The sequence below is a fragment of the Pholis gunnellus genome (genome assembly GCF_910591455.1).
Source record: "Pholis gunnellus genome assembly, chromosome: 15".
NCBI lineage: Eukaryota > Metazoa > Chordata > Actinopteri > Perciformes > Pholidae > Pholis > Pholis gunnellus.
This window is the reverse complement of record NC_136542.1, coordinates 22022271-22047943: the sequence shown is the minus strand read 5'-3', so window position 1 is coordinate 22047943 and position 25673 is coordinate 22022271. Positions and strand designations below refer to the sequence as shown.

Genomic DNA, 25673 nt, shown 5'->3' with positions numbered 1-25673 from the left:
CGATACAAGCGGAGGATTGAATTAATTATAGACTTTTGCTGGGCCGCGGTCATTCACGTGGTCTAGCATTGAAATGCCCCCCCCCCCCCCCCACACACACGCACACACACACACACACACACACACACACAAACACACACACACACACACACAAACACACACACACACACACACACACACACACACACACCTCCACCCCCAATAAGATTGGAACCCATCCAACTCAGCCAGCGATGAATGCTCTATTTTTACCTTCTTCCTTGTTTCAGTCAAGCTCATGCTAATGTGGGAGATAAATAATATCAAGTGAATTTTATTTAGTTTGGAAGCGGTTAGGAAAACTAGTTTACATATTTTGCCCCCGAGGAGGCTGCTATACATAAGATGTTGTCCTTGTTTATGAATCGGTTTTTCACTGTTAAAAAAAATAACTGGACGGAGGTTGAGAAATTCAAGAATCTCCCAAATCATCAGAGCATAATTCAAAAGAAGAATCTTTGAAGATATTTCATGTCAAGAAATGAGTGTTGTTGCTGTAGAAATAACACAGATGTATGTCCCAATCAGATCATGACCGAAGAGGCTTTTGATGTGATGGTGGTTGGCTCCTGTATGACTGACTTAGTGAGGTGAGTAACTTTAGTCCGCTAATACACTAGTAGTCGGTGAAACAAGTTGTGTCAGTACTCAAATGACTGTAAATAAACCCAATGTTTCATGAGAAGGCCGAGCACAGAATCTCCAGCTAAATCCGGGTTCAGGAAACTCCTCTGCTTCCTCAGGTGGGCCCAACAGGAAGCAGGACATTGGGCAAATGTTCATGATCATATGAGGACATGTATTTTTAAAGAAAAAATGTCTCGACCTTTAAATCAGGACCCAGGTGGCTTTGCTTAATATATAGCTAGGGGTTCCAACATTGATTAGCTTGATATGTTTTTGAAAATGTATTAGTATCTAATATTGAAAATATTTATAGTATTTGGACTAGATTTTCAAAAACAGTTATAGGGCTTTCCATCTGCATTTTAACCCAGTGGTTCCCACCCTGGGGTTCAGGACCCACCAAGACGTCCCAAGATAAATATGAAGAGCCACAAGATGTTTGTTTCACACACAATTATATTTACTTCTTCAGACTGTCTGACTCCAATTGATGTTTTTCTTGTGAAATACTGGACACTTTCACCTCTCTGAGCCACTAAAATTCCTGGAAATGAAACAGTCCAAGTGGAAAATGTAACTCTTTAGTTAGACTAAATCACTAATCATGTCCACACAAAGACCATAATCTGTGATGAGATGTCACACAAGTAAGCATTGCTTCATTTGAAAGGGTCTTACCAGGCACATTTCCACATGCCAAAGCGGTGTGCATGTAGTTGTAGTAAGAGCAATACTCTGCAAAAATGAAGCGTGAGCTGCAATCATTAGCAAGCCCAGCTAACTAGCGTGCTACTGTATACTGTAATACATACGAGTCAGCAGGCGAAGATAAAAAGTCAGCCGGAGACAAGTGATTTCAGCCAATGTTAGCTTAATGAGCTAACTAGCTACACCTGAAAAAAATCTGCTAGCGACAGTTGTCATTTCAGACGGCAACATTTTTAAGTTTGTGACTAAAAATGAGAAGCCTGCTTTTGTGTATTGCAGCCTGAAATCAATGACCCATTGTTTCAAAACATTACAAATAATTTAAGTGTTAAATCTGCTACAAATCCAGCCATAGAATGAGTCCTAAAACCAGGAAATGAGTCAGCATTTTTAGTATGATTAAATATGATCGCATCATGTTTTAATCAATTAAGATCAAAGAGTGTCTTTGAGCTGTTTGTCACAGTTTGACTATCAAACACACATTGTCTGTAATAGAATGATGGAGTGAATTCAAAGCAAATGTAGTGGCAATGTAGTGGAGTAGTGTTTAGTGGCGGATTGATAACCACCTCTAACAGACCTGGCGTCTGTTAGATCCAAATACGTGCGCGCATGGATCTCATTTGCGCTCTCGGATTTTGACAGTGATTTGCCTTCATAATAGCCCAACATTAGCTTTTTACTTCTGCAGATTGCATTCATGCTTCAAAACCAGTGCGATCCAGTGCGATGCTAACTTCCGGGTTGGCCTACAAATATAAGTAATTTCTGCTGCATTCTCTTATTCGCTATAAAACTCGACAGGCATAGCAACAATAACCAACGGGGGTGTAGCTTAGTAAACGATCAATTGTCTTTTCCTTAAAACATAATTTTCCATCTGGTATTTTATTTTTAAATGCAAAGCTTGTGGAAAATATGGCATAAGGGCTGAATGGTATTTTCCATTATGGCTTGAAATGGACTGCACAGTCCTATCTACACAAGAATAGAGGAAGTGGTCTAAACTTAGATAATGCCACAGGCCGCCTTTTCAACACTTGTCCTAAATGCCCCAAAATGTTGTAGGGAATAATAGTGAGAAGACCTCTGGTTTAAATATTGAGGCATTACTCCATCTTTGTTTTCTGCCAGAAGAATTGATCCACTGTTCCAGCAGGCCATCATTACTGTATAAACCACTAAAATCATTGATCAAGTCATTGACAGAAGACGTAGTTGTGACCATCCCATGGCAAATCTGACTCCGGTCTCAAAGTGTGCGGACGGTCTGGTATAACTGCTGCTGACGAAAATGTCAGCGTTGCATCACCCTCATACGTGGTGAGATTTGTCGAGCCAAGTGGGATCCATTCCCACAAATCATTAGTCATCAGCTGCAGCACAATGGGTTAGTTGAAAAACAATTTGTCAGCCTCATTTACTGCAACCTTTGTGAGGAATGACACAATCTCGATGGATGCGTTGAGCAAAATTTACGGTGCGATGTCACGTCTTCGCGTGGCCCCGTTCCACCGACACTTCTCCCTGTCAGAGCCTCTGAAACATGCTGCTTGAGCTTGTGCGACAGTTGTGTCATACATCTTGTATTATATTTTTTCTGTGTGAAAAATAACTGTCAACCGGCTGCCAGCAAATGGAGATCTAAATTAACAACCAAACAATATGTGCCGACAGGAGGAACATTTTGTGTGCGCGCACTCTAACTCAAGTTGTCACATCTTCGTTGTCACCCACAAGTTACAACTTATCAAAAACATATGCCTTCTCCTACTGTTTTTTTTCGGGGGGGAGTATTTGATTTGTGACTTTCTGCTTTGAAGGGCAGGCGTTGCCAATTAAGATCCTAATGAGCTAACGGGAAATGGTTTGTTGTTGGAGAGAGTGTGTGGGGGGGGGGGCTTTTTGGATGGGGGTCAGAATGCAGAGAGGGGCGGGTAGTTGCAATACTTTTGCAGCCCTTCAAAGTGACATGCATGGCTTTGAAGTTAGAAAGCCAGTTGTCTTGAACAGCCAGTGTTTGGGCGGCAGCACAATTGACTGGCAGACAGTGGAGGCACATGAACACAAAAAACACACATCTCACACTCTCGTCTCTCTCTTCCGCTTCGGTCTCGCCCCACACAAAGACACGAGTGTAACCTATGATGTTTTTTTGCGATTAATGCATTAGTCAGGCTGTAGAGCATATACTATGCTGCAGTGAAAAGGTTATGTCGGACGTCTACCTACTGTCAGCAGTGTACAAAGAGGAGGAGCGGCGGAGCCTCTCAGGCTTTTATCCCATTGTCAAAGCCATACAGTGCCCCCTGCTGCCTCAGTTCACTGAGTGGAGACACTTATCACCTGCTCAATGAAGTTTCCCAGCAGAGTCACAATGTAAGCACAGTCAACACACCTTCATCTAATGCAGGGGTGTCAAACTCATTTTCACTCTGGTCCACATCAGCATCACGGTCGCCCTCAAAGGGCCGGTTGTAAATGTAACTTTCCTAACATATTGGTAAATAACTGTCTCTGCATTTGATTATTGTTTATTTAAGTGTAAAAATATTGTACAGGCAGTTATATAAATGTAAAAATATATTTAAGCACATTTCTGTTATTATAACTTAAATCCTTTTAATTTAGGGTTAAGAAACCCACATTACTCTATCAAACGTTTAAAGAAAATAGCAAAGACAAATATCAAACATAAGTTATTACAATAACTTTGTTCAATGTTTAAAATCCTTTCAAGGGTGCGTTTGCACAATCCCATGTGAAGTATTTCATGTGTTGTAAAGCCACGTTTGATATAGTCTTCAATGTACTTCAATACATTTCCATGTCAAATGTAGAGTAACCAGCCAAAGAGCTGTTTCTATGACTGTTGTGTTTAAGTATCTCATCATTATGACTTTCTATCTCATAATTAGGACTTTCTATCTCATAACTTCGACTTTCTATCTCATAATTTCGACTATGGGGATATTTGTACTATCAAGTCTAGCTTGAAATTATTCTTTTTTTTACATTTTATTTGCTGGCGGATTCGCGGGCCACATAAAATGACGTGGCAAGCAGGATTCGGCCCGCGGGCCTTGAGTTTGACACCCCTGATCTAATGTTTTTGTTAGACTGAATCTTAAGCCCGGACTCACAGATGCGGGCCCCAACTGTAGGTGTGGTTAGTAACGACTAGAAAATTAATCTGCAACAATTTTGATAATCAACTCATTTTTATGCAAAAATTAGAGTTTCTTTTCCTCCCTCCAAACCCTTCTTGAGTATTTTCAACTCAGTGTTCTCCTCAAGTTAAAAAAACCTACTCATAAAGTTGAAACTTTTTTTAAATACTCTCCATTATTCTGCAATTCTGCAGGAGAATTGCTGTATACCAGGGGCCGGCAACCTGCGGCTCCGGAGCCGCATGCTGCTCTTTGGCCCCTTTGTTGCGGCTCCCTGAGTCCTCCGTCCACACGGCGTTTAAGCATTGTTTTCGAGATGATCTCCGTCCAGACTTAAACGCCTGAAAACAAATATCACGTGACTATTCACGTACACTGGGCATGCAGTGGGTGCCGGTCCTACTGGGTTTCAAACCTACTGGTTTCCCTTCCGTGCGTGTGTTGTGTTCGTGTAAAAGCAGCAGCTGTTTTCTGTCTCTGTTGCCAGATTCGTCAAACATTCACAAACATATTGCTGGAGATCTAAAAGCCACATCTCATATATACTGCGGGGATTACGATTGTATAAGTGAGCACTACATCACAGCCAAGTATGAAGAAATACATTGAAGAAAATATATTTATGGAAAGATCGCATCAACCTGGATTCGAACTCTGTCGAGCAAAATAGTAATATATTCAAAAACGGCTGCGATACGCGATCCGCCACTTACATCATACATTGTAATGCGCCTTTTGTTGTAGGTGACTGATCATGATTTGCAGACCTCCACCCTCGGTAAACTATCGATGGATAAATCCAAAAGAAGAAAAGTCACGGAGGAAAATAGAGAGTTTAATTCTGCGTGGACGTATTCATTTGCTTTCACTGCCAACGATGCTGGCTCACCTGTATGCTTGATATGTGGCGAGAAATTTGACATCAAATAGCTTTTGCGGCTCCAGACATATTGTATTTGGTGGAAAATAGGGCAAAATGGCTCTTTGGATAGTAAAGGTTGCCGACCCCTGCTCTATACCATAGGCCATGTCAGAGATCAGTGTGCCAACCTTTTCACGTATGCTGGGAAAGTTTCCACGAGCGCCGACCAATTCAGACACAGAACAGGTCAACAAGTGGCTTGTTGTACCCACTGATATAGGCAGTTTCTGACCGCCGGTTGAACCACGCAAAACCAAAAACGCCCACGTCGTGCTCCGACACGCCGCCTCTTGTTAGAAAAGGCGGCTTATCATCATGACCATGTAAGGTATGCTGTCTTTGCTCAACCTGTTCTTTGTTAAGTCCCTTCACCTTGTCCCGATTCGCTCGAGCCTCTGCCTAAGGAACCTTCGTGGAAGAGGAAAGTGATTATGAGTGATGCATATAGATTTGAAAAGCTTCTCGTCTGAGGCACAAGCCGAGCTGAAGGTTACCACACTTGGATTAAAATGGCTTCTGTGTGAAGAATGACCGTATAGTACCCGTGCTTATCAATCAGTAATTACATGAAAGAAGCTGGAGCTCACTCTGTGTATCTGTAAGTTCACTTCGGAGGTTGTGTTTTGGTAACTGGAAAGACTTTGTGAAAAACAGCATTCCGATTTGGTTTTTGTCCACTTCTCCATGTTGCTCGCCAACAGCTGAGGAATGACACTCATGGAGACGGAGGAGAGGGAAATGAGAGTCGGCCTCAGAGCAAACACTCCACGTCATCGAAACACCTGCTTCGCTGCCTTTTGGGTTCCATGGGAGAAAACGCACCGAGGTTGCACTTTAGCACATAACTGCCCTGTTTGTTTGGCGCACTCACCGCAGACAACAATAGTCGAGTGTCTCTCCGGGCACGAGGAGGCGTGGGTGGGTTTATTTAAGAATTTGGAAATCTGTTTATTTTTCGGCTTTAGGTGGCTGTCGGCCAAATGTTATGTTGACAGTGTTTTGTTTTTTTATGATCTACAAAGGTCACAATTGTAGGAATATCTCAATAAATGGCATAAACATTTAATTGTAGATCTCAAATATGATGCACAACAAATCAGTTTCCTGGGCACTTTTATAAAATAGGAAGGCAGAAATGTTTAGTGACCTGTGTATAACGGACACAGATAAACACCAATGTCTATAACTCTTTAAAACATCCTTATGATGCATTATAATCTGTTTATAGCACTGTATAATTAAAGTTATAAGCACTAATAAATATAAAATGATGCTTTAAATAACAAATAATGCTTTATAAAAAAAATCATAACATGTTTTACAAAGTCACGGTGTCATCACATAATACTTCATAATAGCTGGTCACTGCAATGATCAGTGTAATATAATTCCCATAGTTGCAATGCATCATAATATTTAATAAATTATAATAGTTTTTACCATGCATTATGATTATAAGCTACTCTAAGTGGTCATTGTTTGTTTTAAGTAAAGTACAAGTTTTGTATGTTGTTGCATGATTGTTGTATGATTTTACGAAATGTGTTCCCTTTACTTAAAGTAAACAGAGACTAGAGTAACTCATAATCACATTATAATGCATTATAGCAGTGAAAATAATGCATTCAAAAAAATAATAATGTATTACAACTATTGAAATTACAGTACACTATGATGCTTGCAAAAATGATGCTTGCAAAAAGAAATATGCAGTATAAGCAGTTATGAAGTATCATATCGTATCTTTATGTCACTATAAATTGCTTTACAATGTGTTGGGATAATTGTTTTAAATAATTACTAATAGTTGTGAGTGAGAAAAAGTTAGAAAGTCGTACCAATGCCTCCTCTTACATTACAATTATTTCAGCTTCTCCATCTGACAAAAAGCTGTCCTGTCTGTCAGTTTACCAGCATTATGCACTCCACTGAAGAAGAATTAAAGACAAGCAGAGGAACTGGAATATCTACTCAATTAAGTAGAAGAAGATTCCACCATGCATGGCTGTCATTTTCATCTGAAGCTAGAGCTTTTTCTCCTTGACTGACACAAGGGGAAGCAGCGAGCTGGACTCAGTCCAAAGGTAGCAAAATCTGCTTATCAGCATCTCACTAAACATGGTATCGTTCTTTAATCTGCACAAAAAACCTAGGTGTGTATTAGGTGTTGTGGTCTTATGCGTGGTTATTTTGTCAAACTATTTATTGTCCTGTCCTCCTGGAGTTTTAATTAAACGAACGAGATAACATGTGTTATTCAGTGAGTTTTCAAGGTGCTGATAGGTGTATTTTGTTACTTTTAGACAGAGCCAGGCTAGCTGTTTTCCAGTCTTTATGCTAAGCTAAGCTAAGCTAAGCTAGCCGGCTACTGGCGGCAGTCATATTCACCATACAGATATAATAGTAGTATCAAACTCTTTTTTTTTGAGACGCCCAGGACTGGCTGCTAGCCTTAGATGTTTTATGAAGGAGGTATTCATTTTGTAATATATTTTTGTTATTCAGATATGTGTACTGTCTTGTACTTATTACGCATTGTAGTTTTTTTGTGATGTGTGTTTAGTTCACCTGTTGCCACATGGCTTATCACTTTACAGTGTATATAGAAGTTTAATCATAATAAAAGAGTTTCCCCCAACAGAACATAGCCTCTTAATATTTAAATAAATGTGTAGATTGGAAGAAATGTAATAAAGTACCCTATTCCTACCTCTTCTACATATTCAAGTAGATTTGGCTAGGTGTGTGTGTGTGTGTGTGTGTGTGTGTGTGTGTGTGTGTGTGTGTGTGTGTGTGTGTGTGTGTGTGTGTGTGTGTGTGTGTGTGTGTGTGTGTGTGTGTGTGTGTGTGTGGAAGAGGTGTGCGCGCGTGCGTATTTACATGTGTCCGACCTTTGTTCCGTTTGCTTCTCACCACATTTCAGTCTCGCTGACCCCACATCCTGTTGTAGCCTTGGGCATTTTAGTGTTTTCACACGCCGGTGCAAAAACAGCAGCATTTATAGCAACCTCCAGTATTTGCCGCCAGCGTCTCAGTTACTGGAAATCCTGGGATTGAGTGGGTTTACTGTAATAGCACACCTGCCACAAACACACTCTCACACACACACACACACACACACAGTGAAAAAAGAGCAACAACAGGGTGAAAAACAAGTTTATGACAACATTTTGCCATCCACAAACCCTTGTAGCGCTGGCCCGGGGCCAGACCACAGCATCCTGACGTACAGTATGAAGCCGTCTGTTGTCTCTCACCCATGTTACTCACCGCCCACTCTGGCTCCTTGATTGGAGGAATCGGGGGAACAGGCAACACCTCCTGAGGGCACTCACCTGTGGTGCATCAACCTTGAGGGGAAGGGGCGGGACTTTAACCCAACCCTGATGAATCAGGCATTAGTGGTGCGGCCAGTGTCAAGCTGAGACATCTATGAGTTTTGGCTGCTTCCGTCATTTGCAAATTTGGAGACACTTCAAATCTGACTGAATGTCTACTGTAGGTAAAATAGCTAGAGTGCGTTTTGGAATGATGAGGCAATTGCAAACTCTTTGGTCAGTCTGGGAGGGGGTCCCATGCTCCATTCATTCCGTCAATGACTGCATTTTGTTGACCTTCACAAGAGCAAAATATATAATCCTCAGCAGACACTACCGAAACCTCTTGTTTGTGTATTTTTTGCACATTTTCCAGTGATAAAGAAATAGCTTAACCAGGAAATGGTTCGGACCTGAAGGGCTATCTTCACATTTTGACATCTCCGTTTACTCCTTGGTTTCCAGCGTAGAACGCTCACACTGGTAAATAAAACACTTTCAAAGTTTGAAGGATGCATTTACAAAACTTTTATCTGCAGAGTGAAGAGACTGTGGATAAAAATTCCAAGCATGGTATTTCTTTGGAGAGGACTTCAAAGGTTCTTTTGAATGTGAAAGTGTACCTGTGCCTGTTTTATTTTTCTCCTCAGCCAGGCACCAAGGCTACCTAAAGCCGGGGAAACCATCCATGGTCACAAGTTCTTCATAGGCTTTGGAGGGAAAGGTGCCAACCAGTGCATACAGGCGGCAAGACTGGGGGCCAAAACCGCCATGGTCTGCAAGGTAGGACACTGGATCCAGGTTGGAAGCTTCTGTGCAGTAGAGTCTGTGTTATAGTGGGTGTTTAGTTTGGATCAGAGCATGAGTCTGTGCGTTTCAGTTAAAAAAAGACGCACTTTTGCTTGCCCAACCTTTGGCTTAACTACGTCTTACTCGTTAACAACTCCCAAAAACCTTATAGCTTCGTTCACACTTCAGTCATTTCACCACATCAACTCTCCATGCCTCATTTTCTCTTGATCAATACTATACCACATGCATACGCCCACCCACACTTGCGCGCCTTCAAACAAGCCTATTCCCATACCATACAACCCTGAGTCTCCAATCAGTAGGCTCAGCGTGGCCTTTCAACCTGAGCACTAAAGCACCGAAGCCCCACCTCTGTCAGAACAAAGAGGCCCGATCGATAACAACCCAGTGCGGGAGGAGCTCTCCGGGCATGGGGAGAACCCAAAAATAGACACCCGGGCTTGTCAAAAAACATCCAAGACGGAAGGCCACTCTTCAAAGAGAATGAGGCCAAGCAGCCAATACCAGCCCAACCCATTATCACAGGCAGCTGGAAGTGCCCGCGTTTTGGCACGTTTTTTGGAGAGCGTGGGTTCGAAGTAGACGCCTCGGGGCAAGGTGGGGACCCCTTCCACAACCCAAAGTAGCTACAGATGTGGACATCCCTATGCGGATCAGTGGAAGAGGGGAAGGAGGGAAAGGAAACGAAAGCGAGGTGGGCATGAAGAGGCGTGAAGGCGGGGTTATCGTGTCTTCAAGGCTTGGCGCAGCTGGTCGTGTGTGTTTGCGCGTGTATGCGTTTGTTGACTTTGTGTTGGTTTTTGCACATTTTCGGCGGCGGCACCATGCCAGTATGCTGGCAGGGCACACAAAGATTCAACCCAACTGAGGTTTGACTATACCACTTTTCAAAAAGTTGCCGCTAACCAAGTCTGACCCCGCTTGACACTCTCTTTGTTGTAATCGTTTTGCCTTCAATCTTTTCTAGGTTGGTAAAGACTTCTTTGGAGAAAATTACATTCAGAATTTCAAAGACAATGGCGTACACACAGGTACAGTTGTTTTTTGGTTGCCATTTCCATGTTGAATGATAAAAAGTTCACATACAGAGCAATGATTTTTATTTATTTTTTTTGTCTATATTTTGTCAGTTCTTTTAGTTACTCGAGGCTCAAGGCTGGAAAGTTTCTCTATTGTTATGGCCAATGGCGAAACATGGATTTGTTTAAAAATAAAGTTCCTTTTCCAAAAGTTGTGCTCAGTGCACAAATCAGACTCCAAACATCTGCGGCCTGTCCCTTCACAACCGAGAAACCGTGACGTGAGCCAAATGCATTCCAAGCAATTAGTAGCGGTTAGTTACCATGGTGACATGTTTTTCAGAGGTGTGTTCGATGAAAGACAAATAATGGGCGCTTTTGGTTTTCTCTCTCCATCTCAGACTTTGTAGGCCAGACCTCTGACGCAGCCACAGGAGCTGCCTCCATCATTGTCAACGATGCAGGTAAATGCTTCTGCCGCGAGCCCCGCTCAGATCCTAAAAGCTCTTTTGAGGTGTAGAAATGGCTATCATACATGCACAACTAAGGGTGCATATGTACTAGCGGCGCACTTTTTCTCACTACTGCACACACACATGTACGCCCATGCGTTTTGCCATTGACTTACCATTAATCCCTGGATACACACACACACACACAAATACTTAAGTGCACCAAACCACGCTGAGTATCGACAGGTTCCAATGTGCGACAATCCAAGGCTTTCCACGTTGCAGAGCAATTTCTGTCATGTAGAAAATACAGTCAGGTGATGTAAAACTCCCACGACGTATGGACCCCCTTTTGGATCTGGATCCCTTTTTCTACCATTTAACACCTTGACACATCATTATGTAGTTCAGTGTTTGAATTCAGTGTTTTCAAAGAGGACTAGTAAATTAAGAAATAAGTTAAGAAATAATCAACCATAACAAAATGTGCACATGCCATTTTGTATTAGTGTGAAAAGGTCAGTTAATTGAAACGCTTAAAACGTTTCCTAAAGTGACAGAAGGAAAGCCCAAGAAGAAAACCAAACCAATTCATATCAAAACATTAGGGTTTATGTGTTTATAAGTGGGTTTATTTGATTTTCTATATATTGAGTATATGCTTAGTTTGGCATGACAGTTTTGATGGAAGCTTGACTTCTGACGTCCTGTTTGACACGATGGGCAGGCGAGAACGCCATCGTGATCGTGGCCGGTGCCAACATGCTGCTGGGCGGAGAGGAGCTGCGGGGAGCTCTTCCGGCCGTCAGTCGTGCAAAAGTTCTGGTGTGCCAGCTGGAGATCAGCCCGGAGACGTCCCTGCAGGCGCTACGCATGGCGCAGGAGAACAAAGGTCAGTGAGTGTCGACGCCGCGGTGAGGGCACACATATAGTCCCCTGAGGTCGGAGAGACAAAATGTATCGAAGAAAAGAAGTTTGAAAAAGTATTACAACGCCAACCTTATAGAATACTGAACAAGTGGTTCCATTTGCGTTCCATTAACTATTTTTCGATTGTTTTCAGCAACTGAGGTTACGTTGCTGTGGTCTTCCAAGGCTCCTTTGTTTGACCATAGAAGTTAGAGGTAACTTTTAGATACACACATTTGGATCATCTTAAAGTGATGTGCCAACCAAAGTCTTTGTTTTGAAACACTCACCCCATGTTTGCGTGATAGGGCCTATAAAATGTTTGCTTCTAAGTCATTGCAATGAATCCTAGCAGCGACGGAGGAAGAAAATGTGTCCAAAAGAAGTATCTAGATGTCCCTAGAAACTTCTCTAACCACTTCCGCATTTTTAATCCACCTCTCTGCCGGCCATCTGTGTGCTTAGTATGTCCCAAACATTCATAAGTTTATCCTAAATATGACTATATGCATATTTCATCCCTTTTAATCCTCATGCACGACCTTGTTGAGCCTGCTCCTCTCTGGCCAAACGTACTCATCAGCTAGCTTGACATTGCACATTCTATTAACACTATAGCCTCACTTGGTCCGGTCTGACTGGTAGCTGATGGTGGTTGATGTCAGACACAAAGAACATTTTCAAAATCACTCAATGACAAAAAAGTAAAAACAAACAATAACAGCATCGCACCACACCAGGATGCATGTTTGCTACTTCCTGCTCGTGGTCCCATTCTTAACGCTCTCCGGCGGTTGCATAAAGGCATTGATGTGCTTCAACCGAAGGGCTCGCTCGATTGTCAAACAAGCTCTCGACTGCCCATAATCTGGGTTTTTCTTTCTGAAACAGATAAATCGGCAAGCACGGACACTTCTCGCAGCAGTTTTGTGAAGATGAGATGGTAACTTCTCCCTTGAGGTCTCTTTTTTTTACTTCACAAACCTACTTTCTACACTTTGTTGCATATACGACCAAGCAGCAGAGCACAATTGCCTTGAAGTATACAGTAGAGGACCAGAAGATCCATCTAAATCAGTCATGTGACTTATCTGTTTGTATGCCCCATTTACACTTTCCTTCATAGAGAGTTTGTTGTGTCCCTGTTTTCTCACATCCTACATCAACCACCACGTCTGCACGCACGTTACTAAAAGCTAACAGGATACAAGGCCTATTTTAGACCTCCACCCTCCCTCGGTCCCTTCCTCCCGCCACCTTTTTGGTGATAACCAGGTTACTGAGCTCATCATCCCCAGCAGCATCCTTATTATTAGCGGGCGTCCGCGTCATTCGAGACGTCTGGGGAGCCTCTCGCCTCTTGTCATCAGGGCCTGTCGCCTGGTAATCGCTCGCCGCAGGCTGCCAGAACTGAAAGAGTCGCAGCCATAACCGTGTTGCAGATGGGACGCCCAGATGGCCACGCCGAGACCCCCCCCCCCCCCCCCCCCCCCCCCCCCCCCCCCCCCCACACACACACACACACACACACACACACCCCACCCCATCCGTCACCGCGTCGACCGCACTGTGGGATTCAGGCTCTGCATGTGGCACCAGGAGAGAGAGAGAAAGAGAGGCAAGGCGGGCGAAGGCGACGCTGCCGCACCAGATTATTGCGTAAATGGAGTCCTCCGGAGAGAACTGGGTGTTAATGGGTTTGGCGGCGGCGATATAATTTTAATGGCGCGGGGGTGAAGCGCCGCTCGAATTACGCAAATGTCACCATCGAGCCACACGCACCGATGCCAGCTCTCAGAAAAACCTCACAGGATGAGTTTATTCTCCCTTACGTGTAATTATTTGAGAGGAAAACACATGTATATACTGTATTTATTGCCATCTACTGCTTAATATTGAGGAGTTATTGCAATTCAATTAATACTAATAACTGAGGAAATGGTATGGGTTGTGTAGTTCCACTCTTTCTTTCCTCTTCCGCCTTCAACCCGTTTTCCTCCCCCTCTTCCTTGTCTGAGCAAGAAGCCGCTTTTATATTTCTCACCAGATGCAATTAGAGCCTCTTAAAGCCCTTTCACATACTCACTGATGACTCATTTGTGTGTGTGTGTGTGTGTGTGTGTGTGTGTGTGCGAGCATGCAAGAGTGTGTGTGATCTCCTTGTTTTCCCCACCTGCCCTTGTTTTCCATCCACCTTTCCTCCTAAATCGACCACAGCAAACAAAAACTGCAGTCATTTTGTACTTTCTGAACTGTTCTGGCTGTTTCTTCCAGACTTTGAACTTCTGTGCAAATAAAAACAAAGAAAGTCATGACACATGCACACACATTCTCCTGCCAAACGTGACTCAGTGTGCACACATCCCAGTATTACCACATCTGTCCCAGCAGCTGTGAGTGTGTGTGTGTGTGTGTGTGTGTGTGTGTGTGTGTGTGTGTGTGTGTGGGTGTGTGTGTGTGTGTGTGTGTGTGTGTGTTTGTTCGGTTTCACTAACACCTGGAGAGCAAACAAAACAAAGCAACCCGATCACGACGCACCGGTTACCGTGACGTCCACAGCAGCAGCTCCTTTGCATCGGAGAGGCAGATTCCTAAATGCGTCGGGGCCTATGCATTTGACATCAGCGCCAGGATCACGCCGCAGGATGAGGGATCAGGTAGTGGAAGGCATGCTCCGTGCTTTCTCCCGGTTCTCTCCACAGCTACAAATAGTAATACGATCGCCAACGATAGACAGAGTAAAGCTTGAGTAAGCCTTTTAGATGATTCAGGGATACTGTCTTTATCCTGTTTACATGGTATACAGCGTGTGGTTAGTGCTTCGCTAACTGACTGATCGGTGTCTGTTAATGCCACCGAAGTACTCCACATATGTTGTGAAAGTTATTCCAGTAGCGGTACACATCAGGCTTACATATTCAGCATCATGTGTTTCGATATACAGGCGAGCGTCTCGGAAAAAGGAGGGGAAAAACTGCTGATTGGGGGAAGAGAGGGAATGAGTTGTAAGATGGGGGAGGGATATTAGTTAACATGTAAATAAACAGACTTTTATGGGGATGCATTCATAGATCATTCATTGTCAGGATGCAGTACAGCAAAAGAGAACAAAGTGGTGGTAGAAAACAAATGTTCCTAGGCTTGTTGAAACACACTTTTCAAATTAATTTTAAAAGATTTTATCAAACTAACAAGTGCCATAGAGCTCGATTGTTATCCACAAACAAAGCACCAAATGTGTGTTAATACGCAGCTGAAACTAGTCCCCCAACAAAAGCACTTTTTCCAAAAACTACAGCGCCTCGCTGTTCAAGGAAATAAACTAGCCCTTTTCAAAAAAATGAAACTGGCGAGAGAAGGTTGAGTGTATCAGTTCTTAATCGGCAGAATGAGGTGGCGAGTTCACGAAAGGATTGTGTGCTCTTGGAGCCCAATGAACCTGCAGAAATCTGACAAAAAGAAACCGTGGAACTCTCGAAGCAACCGCAGAGGGTAAAACGCACCCTGACTGCAATGCGTACAGCATCTCGCTGCTCCTGTGCTATTTGCACATATTTTAATTGGCTAAGCAGACATTTGGCGCAAATTTGGTCTCTTTCTATGCAAAAAAGCAGGGCTAATAGCCACACGCATATATAGCGAAACTATTAGCGTCTTCAGAGAGTTGGAGGTATTCATACGGGCTGTCATGCCCAGACATTCCAGTGATCATGGCAGCAGTGATTGTAGCCAGATAAAGGCATCGTCATGCTGTGCTAAAACTCTTTTATTTGTGGCATGAAAAATAAACTATTTATCATGCAAATTGCACTCAGCTGCAAAACTCTAAAAGGCGTTTGCGTTGTAACGTCATTAGCGCAGTATCGTTTGTGAATTTTTGAGACGGGGCAGATAGCGGTTGCAAGTGATGCACAATTCCTGGTGGTGTCAGCGGCCGCGATCCATTCTTTGCGAATTTGCCCCCTCAGGAGGAGCCAACGGGTTTGGAACTGAGTGGCACAGACAGGGTAGGGTAGTTGGAAAGTATTGAGAAACGGACTGACGTTTTGTTTTGGTGTTTGCATGGCTTTTGTTGGTGATAAGAACAAACTAGAATAACGACAGCCTTATTCTTACTAAGGATCCCCGGACGGCGTTTGTGATGGAAGAGGAGGATATGAGGAACAGATACAGAGGGCCGCAAACAGGCGAGGGGGGCAGACAGAGATCTCATTCCTTTTATGAAAAAAACGGAGGCGTCACATTTCAGAGATCTTGCACATGCCTTGGAAACTAAAGTGATGGGAACTGAGTTGCAATTCGGTCGACAGAAAGAGAGAGAGAAAGAAAGAGCAGGAAGAAGAAGAAGAGTAAGGAAGAACATAGCATCACCTTTTTTTGTGACACGGTCTTGGCTCATGTAGGTACACATACAGCACATATGTGTGTGTGTGTGTGTGTGTGTGTTGAAAAAGAGAGAGAGAGACGTTATATCCACTTTTACTAGCGAGCACCCCAGCATCCACCTCAAAGCGCCAGGTGGCCAAAGCCCTGCACAAACCCACGCAGCTGCTCTCTCATGTGCCCACGCAAACACACACATACACACACACACACACACACACACAAACAACACACAGCAACTAGGCGCACACTTTTGCACAACAGACTTTGATGTCACTAACGCTGAACATATATTTCCCTAACACACACACTCACACGCACACACTTGCATGAGGCTTTATTTTGTACACAGATATGAGAATTAATCGCTTCGTCAAGCTGGGCTTATCCTCACACATACACAAAAATCATGGTATTAGATGCATTAATACTCCCTGCTCATGAATATGCATGAGACAGTGATGTGCAACACGTACAGAGGATTACTTCTGACAAACACTCTTTTGCACTCTCTCGCTCTCACCCTCTCTGGCATGCCTCGGCGCAAAGAGAAAGGGTCACAACTCAGCTCACCCACACACTGACACGCACATGTGTAGGGTTATGCGCCTCATATTGACACACGCCGCCCCATAACTGCAGGATGTGAGGCCGTTTCCACTAGGGTTTTAATATGTTTTTCCTCCAGCCTTCTTTTCCAGGGAATGCTAATTTAATCGTTTAGAAGGTGTCCTTTTATAGAAGCTCATCCACTTGAGCTTTGCCTGCGAGAGCAATTCCCAGTGGTAGCCTGCTAGCCTTTGTTCACGTTGAAAGTTTAATTAAGGTAATGTCAGGCCTTGACAGTGAAGCTTAGCAAATGGAAACGAAACATCAGACAATTAGAAAAATGTGTCACCGAGGGACATTGTCACAATTGTAGCCCTTTAAATTCGAGCTGGCAACTGTAACTGAGAACAATTGTATTTTTTAAACGCCTGTTAAGGATCGCACATCGTCCTGAGCGACCTGTACATGATAATGTTTCGCATTCCAGTCAATGAAATGAATTGCTTCCCGGTTTCTTGTTGCAGTGAAGACAATATTCAACCCAGCACCGGCCATTGCAGACTTGGATGCAGATTTCTACAGAGCCTCTGATGTGTTTTGCTGTAATGAGTCTGAGGTGATGAATCTCACACACACACACACACACACCTCACAGTATTTATCACAGCAGCATTTATGCTTGCTCACACAATAACTCTTCATTCTCACACACGTATACACTCGCAACAATAACAAGGTAGCAAAGAGGAAACTGAAACCACTCCTACACAGAAAAGTTGTTTGTACTGAATTGACCAGCTTTCTGTTCTTGCATTGTTCACATGCAGTTATAGTGATATAATGTGTTAGATTTACCAACAAAATTGCTATCGTTCTCATTTTCACATTGAGGTAAACAAAAACGGGCTTCGCTTTTTTAGCTAGCGGCCATCGATGCTTTCTGAAATGTCGCTAGCTGATTGTCTATGGCTGAATTTTTTATGTTTCCTGCGAACCCATTTTAAAGTGACATATTTGAAAACAGGAGTCTTGAATATGCACTTGATAGCTACATTTATTATATTATTCTAAAATACTGAAGCTAACTCTGAATGTCTCAGGCAAAAAGTCTGCAGTCAGATTTATGTAGAAAATGTGGAAATGAAGAAACAGCATTGTTTTGGCATTGCAGTTTAAAGGTAGTTAGTGCTAGTATTATGACCAGGCGGCAAACTCTGGTTCTGAAAAGTGAAGCCAATGCGGAAGTGCCTTAAACTTGCATTCTTTCTAATGGCCATCAGGGGGCTTGCGAAGAGAAATCAGATTATATAGAAGTCTATGAGAAGATGACGCTACTTCTCACTTTATATTTCTCCTTAGTAAACATTGTAAACATGAGTTTATGGTCTCAATCGCTAGTTCCACAGCCGTATTCAGCGTCTCTACGTCACTCCGCAGTCCAAATAGGGTCTTCTCCATTCACTGGTTGCAAATAAACAAGACGGTGAAGTCAAAATGCCTAACTGGAGGCTTCGAAACGACAGTCCACAAACTAATGGGTGACGTCGCGACGACTACGGCCTATTCTTATATACAACCTAACATAGTTCTGTGCTCCTTGGCCCTGAAAGTAAATCTTGGAGACTACTGCAGGTAGTAAGCTAGTTAACCAGGCATGCTAACTTTTGCAGCCTACCATAGAGCAGGTGAACACACCTTTTACTCCACCACTTACACGTTGCGCTGGTCGTTTTGCGGTGAGGCTTAAAAAAAAGACACAGCCTTCGTCTTAGCGAATGGTCAAATTAAGTCATGATTGTTAAATAGACACAAGCTGCTATTTGACTGTTTTCAACTCTGGTTGAACGGTAACATTGGAAGACTTATCATGCAGCAAGAAATATTTCTTTTCATCTTCGCTATGAAATAAAGATATCAGTAAGTGTGAGATGTTACTGCCCGTCCCACACATACACACACGTTTTCACAGCGATTCAACTCTGTGCCCTGGGTCATGACCCCTGCCAGCACATCAATAGCCCCGCTGTAGCCTTTAGCCATACATGTAAACCCTCTGGTATGACGAGGGAACTAAGCATCTCTCCGCCTTTTTACAGTAAAAACTTGGTGTCATGGCACCTTATGTCTCGCCTGTCAGGTGATGACAGGTGAGCGATGGGTCGGGGGGCAGGGTTAGATGGGAATTGTAGGAAAAAAAAGGCAGATGTGCTCTTTGGCTGAGTCAGCCGCCCCCTTGGGGATGAAGTGGATGTGAGTTTGCCCGGGAGTCTGTATTTGATGTGGTGATGCAGAGCGGTGAAAAGCTGTAGCCAGGTGTGGGGACATGAAAGGGAGAGTTGACGAAAGCGCAGGTCATGAAGGTACAGTCATGTTATGCGTGAGGCCCTATGCAGGGGTGGAAAGGGCACTAAAATATCCCGCTCAGGGACGAGGTAAATGCTGATTAGTATATATATACTGTATACTGTATATACAGTATATATGTATATATAAAATTACTGTAATGACAGCACATTCTTTCCACCTATGCCTACACCCACCATGTCTACAGCTTTCTACTGCATATGCTTTGTGCAGTATGTGTGTGAGATAAGCACACACATACACATGCACGGACAGCGAGAGAGACATAACTCAACTTTCTCATATTCTTGTACACAGAGGGAGGTAGATTGATTCCCTGCCCTGGTGAGAAGCTGATGACTAACAAAACGGCTCTTTTTTTGTTGTTTTTTCTCTCTTGGCATCCGACAACACCGGGGTGTGCTGCGGGCTCTTCATGCACTCTGCGGTTTATTTTTGAACTGTCCAAGGTCATTGTTCACTTTGACAGATCACCAAAGCAAGGGGGGGGATCGGATCCTCAGACCCCTATTCAACATGAGTGTGAACCGGGCTTTGACCCTTCGGTGTAGGGGGGCTGGGGGGGGGGGGGGGGGGGGGGGGGGTTAAAGCTGGCACACCTTCTGTACAGGTGTGTGGTCTCACTCTACCATGCTCAAGCTGAGGGGTCCGGGGGGTGGGGGGGTTGCTTTAGAATGACAAAGTTCAGACACTCTTTGATCCTCAGCCCACATTTTACGCTGAAGTGCTTCATAGTGAGCGGAATTATCTTTGATGTCCTCACCGGAGGACCTCTCATGCCGAAATGGATCCACGTCGCTCTCATCCACAGACCTGAAAGGGATCTCACACAAGCTTTTTAATAGAAGCATAATAGCGAGCATTAAGAAACAAGCTTGTATGTTTTCCATACAGCCAGTATTTATATAGCTGGGTGATATGTAGTTGTTGTTTGCTGCAACAAATTAAAGGGGAAGTCCACCCTAAAATGGATCACATTGTTCCTTTTTTTTAATATTACAAGGAACACTAATCAAATTCCTTTTTTTTTTTCACATGTGGTTTTGTGAACAAAAGATTATTAATATTATTTGATTTATGGAATATAATGTTTTGCTTATGTGTACGTTTTTGTATTAGTGTAATATGGTGACAATGAGTTTTGAAAATAAATAAAACATGTGACGAACAGTATCACCTCTTTAGATATGTAACATTTACATTTTCAACTTGTACCCTTCAAACCTAAAACTAAGGAAAAAGGAATATAGACACGTGTATCCAGCGAGCCAAACGGCATATTGCTCTTTATTGGAAGAAAACAAATAGACCAACTGTTAAAGAATGGGTTAACGTGATCATTTAGGATTTTAGAGAAGATAACTTTTATACTGAGAAGCTGACAAAAGAGATCTTGAAATGTTTTATTACATTTCTTAGAAATGCAAGCATTAGATATACCCTAACATAAGGCAACAATGTTTCTTTAAATAATATGAATACGCATCACCTTTGAGACAGGAACGGCATTGAGAGTACAAGATAGGTCATGTTTTATGTAGATTTCATTTTTGTTAAAATATTTATTATTTTGGTACTACTGTGTTGTGTGTTTTTTTCCATGTGGGTTTATGTCATTTAACTTTTGTCAGTAGTACTTTATTGATAATGTTTTGTCATTGTGTTATCGTAAGGGTCTGGGGAAGTAGAGTGGGGGGAGGTTGAACATTGTTTGTCCTTGTCATTTGTACGTATTAATGAAAACCCTTACAGGTGTAAAAATAGATGTTCTATCATGCGTTGTGTGTGGAGGACTATGTTTATCAGTCTGTATGTAGAGGTGTGTAATGGATGAGAGTAAGAGAGAAAAGAAATGGTCTAATAGGAAAAACACTACAAACCAGTATATTAACATTTCTTTGGCTCAATTTTCACAACAGTTACAATTTGCAGGACCCTTAACGCAAAATGGTACACTCCCAATTATGCTCTCAATATGTCGACATAGCACACAAAGTAAAACATCAGAATCAGTTTGAGCAAAATCTCACACGGTAAGTTTATAATTTTATTTCAGACATTTGAAAATAATTTTCTCAAACTGACTTATTTTGCGAGTTTGCTCGAAGCTATACAAATTGTAATAATAAAAACAAATGTCAGTACTTCAAATGACATTTTTTATTCTTTAAATTTAATAAACTATTACTGTAAATGATAGAGTCTGTAAACTGACTTTACACGACAGTTAGTGATACATTCAAACAAGACAAAATTAAATTTACTTTTTCTCTTCTGGATCAACCACAAACCTTAAATATTTCAATCACTTGTAAGCTTAATGTAATCTTCTAAAATGCATTCATCCACAGTAAAGCTGAAAACATACACTATTAAACTATGAGTTGCATTACTCTAACATACACTTTATTACGTGTCTGTATTTTGAGAAATGAGCCTGTGATTTGTAAGGACAGCATGTTGTGTTTAAGGAGAATAATGTAGCACATCAAACTTGTGAAAACCGAGCCAGAGCAACTAAATACAATAAGTAGCAAAAACATATATATTTTTTAAAGGCTTATGAATGGTAAAAAATATTCATAATGAATAAATACCAATAATAAACATTTATCATTTAAAAAAAAATGATGTCACAGTATTTAATCTCACAGGGTTTTGCGTTGCATACATTGTATATCATGTAACTTTATCTCAGTCACGCTTGCAAATAAACTTGCCATACAGTCGCCTTTAATCACCAGAGGGGGAAAAAATAACGTGGCTCATCTCTATCAAGGGTGCCACTTACTATGGAGAGAACTGCTGCGGTTCTCGAGTTTGCCTTGAAGTTCCCCTCAAACATCAGCTGTGGAGTCCTGCTTTGTCACTGTTTAGTCATCTTGGAGCCAGATGAACCAGCGTAGTCAGAGAATCTACTCTTTGAAAATGTTTGGCCCACAGACTGCTGACGGATCCAGCAAAGCCTTAACAGACTGAATGTGTTGGAGTCCGTCTGACCACAGTCAGTGTGTAATTGAGAGCTGACTCATCACAGGACTGTTAATACAAAACAGTGAACTAAACCAAATAGGCAAAAGACTCATAATAGACAACTAATAAGGGATCCTTGGACATAGTAAATGGTTGGGATGTATTTCGCTGTGTTCTTTTAGAGATGCAAGTTTTCGTAAAAGAAATGTGAAATGCAAAAATTCAAGGCCTTGCGCTGACTTGCATGTTACACACAGGCCGTGGTTCTGGGTGTTTGCCTTGGGGAATTTCCATAATGCATCCTCCCGGTATCCCACTCTAGTGCTGGTTTAGCCCTTTGTTTAATTTCCATTTCTAACCTCTGATTAACTTAGCTCCCTGATCGAGAAACAAAGACTTGTTTATAAGAAAATGTCTAAGAAATCATTTAGAATTTTTTTCAGGACAAGATACATTTTTCATCTTAATGATCAGCTAAATAGGACTTCGTTCTATATGTGATTACACAGTGTTGTATGTCTTCACTGTCTTACCTCTGCTCCTGCCGTCTCCATACAGGCTGAGCTGCTGACTGGTTCCTCGGTAGCTAATGTGGAGGAAGCACATCGGGCCGGCCAGGAGCTGCTAAAGTGCGGATGTGGGTCAGTCATCATCACTTTGGGACCCCAAGGCTGTGTGGTTGTCAAGGCACAGGGGTCTTCATCCAAACATCTTCAAACTACCGCAGTCGCAGCTGTGGACACTACGGTGAGCGTGACATGATATATACAGATATATCTAGGGCTGCAACTAACGATTATTTTAATAATCGATCAATCTGTCGATTATTTGTTCGATTAATCGATGAATCGGATAAAAAAACAAAAAAGCATTCATTTCCAACCCTTTATTCAAAAACAGAACTGATGGTGCAAATTCACAGAGCAAATAATCTTCAGAAAGTGCACAACCAGGTTGCTCAAACATCCCTGAGCTGTTAAAGTAATAATTTAAAAAAAAAATTGACTAATATCAGGAGTGGGGTTCAGCGGGTTACCCACACCTCTCTGCGAAGGGTAGACACACGCTGATCCACTCAGTGTGGCGCGCGTGCAGCCCCGGACATCTAAGGGCATCACAGACCTGTTATTGCTCAATCTTGTGTGGCTGAATACCACTTGTCCCTAAGTTGGACGCCGACCGCACGGAGCCGCGTAACTAGTTAGCATAACGGAGTCTCATTCGTTATCGGAATTAACCAGACAAATCGCTCCACCAACTAAGAACGGCCATGCACCACCTCCCACAGAATCCAGAAAGTTATCAATCTGTCAATACTTTCCGGGCCTGGTGAGGTTTCCCGTGTTGAGTCAAATTAAGCCGCAGGCTCCACTCCTGGAGGTGCCCTTCCGTCAATTCCTTTAAGTTTCAGCTTTGCAACCATACTCCCCCGGAACCCAAAGACTTTGGTTTCCCGGACGGTATCTGATCGTCTTCGAACCTCCGACTTTCTTTCTTGATTAATGAAAACATTCTTGGCAAATGCTTTCACTTTCGTCCGTCTTGCGCCGGTCCAAGAATTTCACCTCTAGCGGCACAATACGAATGCCCCCGGCTGTCCCTCTTAATCATGGTCCCAGTTCAGAGAAAAACCCACAAAATAGAGGCGGAGTCGTGTTCCATTATTCCTAGCTGCGGTATTCAGGCGACCGGGCCTGCTTTGAACACTCTAATTTTTTCAAAGTAAACGCTTCGGACCCCGCGGACACTCAGTTAAGAGCATCGAGGGGCGCCGAGAGGCAAACATCTCCGCGACTTATTGAGTGGCATAATAATCACGCGACACAACGAATCGATAATGAAATTCGTTGCCAACTCTTTTAATAATCGATTTTTATCGATTTTATCGATTCGTTGTTGCAGCCCTAGATATATGGTAATAATTTTTAGTTAAAAAAATATCAGACGTTAGTGAAATTAGCACATCATCACATTTTTGTGGATTGAACCAGATCCAAGCTTAGCATGTTTAGCCACACTAGCGGCATGGCCTTAGGCATCGCAATATCAGTCAGTTAATCGCTCTGTCCGACACTGCAGTCCAGACTGTAAAATGTCAACAACTAGTGCTATTACATTATATATAGACATTCATGGTCCCCAGAGGATAAATCCTTCTGACTTCGATGATCCCCTGACTTTTCTTTTTGCACCACCATGAGTTTGACGTTTTGTGTTTTTTAGTGAAATGTCAAATTTGTGTTCGTGTTCACCTCAGGACAAATTGCAATCACTTTGGTGATCCATTAGATTAACCTATCATCGGGTCATTTTTAAAAATGTGTCCAATACTGTGTTCTAGAGCTGAAACTGTTCGGTGATTAGACGATCAACGGAAAGTGTACTATTTTTATAATCTATTAATCGTTTAAGTAATTTTTCAAGCAGAGCCTTCGGAAATCAGGCATTTTTCACAATTTTCTGCCTTTCTTTTAGACCAGGGGTGTCAAACTCATTGTCGCTCTGGGGCCACATCAGCATCATGGTTGCCCCCAAAGGGCCGGTTGTCGGCGGGGGGGGGGGGGGGGGGGGGTGCTGCTCCTTCTTCGTCGGCGGGGAGGGTGGCTGCTGCTGCTGCTGCCACATACGCTGGTGGAGGTGTGCGCGGCGCGTGCGGATCGGGGAGGAGCTCCGCCGTGCGCGATACAACGGATATTTGTAAATTGTCCGACTTTTAAATTTTTTTTTTTTGCTGGCGGATTCGCGGGCCACATAAAATGACGTGGTGGGCCGGATCCGGCCCGCGGGCCGTATGTTTGACACCCCTGTTTTAGACCAAACAATGTTAAAATCAGCATGTTTAGTATTGTCATTGTGAGCATATTAGCTTAGTTTCTGACTACGTTTTAAGTTATTTCATTCATTGTTTAGTCTATATAATGTCCGATGATTGTGAAAATTCCCATCACAATAAGATATTTCATATCGTATGATAAGCTTGAACTATTTCTGGCAATGCTCTAGAGATGGAAATGTATATATAGATGTTTTAAACATATTTAAATAAAATCAATTATGTAATGTAATCTTTTTGTAATATTTTAGATAATTCAAATATATAATTATTATTGACAATTTTGAAAATAACATCCTTCAAGGGATGATTATTTGAAGATAAGTTTGATAATTAAAAAATGTTCACATTCATTTTTCTTTGACTGAGAGGAAGGCTGGTGGTATTAGTTAAAAGGAACATGTTTTAAATAGAAAATTATGTAAACCAGACCACTTCTCACTGGAAGGAATATCTTAAAAATTGTTCTTTCGGCAATAACAAAGGAACATATTTTTCTCAGAAGAATCAGCGTATTCCATAACAAAACTTTGTCACAAAGAACTTGTATCTGCCCATTCATCTGGTGCCCCTGGTACTGCAAGCTCTAGTG

At 42.4% G+C, this 25673-nt stretch overlaps 1 protein-coding gene across 2 annotated transcripts in view; it reads left to right on the top strand.

Moving 5' to 3' along the window:
* The window catches only part of rbks (ribokinase), a gene marked incomplete at its 3' end in the record, with an annotated part of 34214 nt that overhangs the window by 1904 nt on the left and 6637 nt on the right, over positions 1 to 25673 (top strand). For both annotated transcript variants that reach the window (XM_079174170.1, XM_079174171.1), the window contains exons 2-8: positions 568 to 629; positions 9437 to 9569; positions 10567 to 10630; positions 11020 to 11082; positions 11798 to 11962; positions 17436 to 17527; positions 22807 to 22995. In XM_079174170.1, the coding sequence (XP_079030296.1) occupies positions 571 to 629; positions 9437 to 9569; positions 10567 to 10630; positions 11020 to 11082; positions 11798 to 11962; positions 17436 to 17527; positions 22807 to 22995 (765 nt within the window). In that variant the 5' untranslated portion in view covers positions 568 to 570. The remainder of the gene's footprint in view (positions 1 to 567; positions 630 to 9436; positions 9570 to 10566; positions 10631 to 11019; positions 11083 to 11797; positions 11963 to 17435; positions 17528 to 22806; positions 22996 to 25673) is intronic.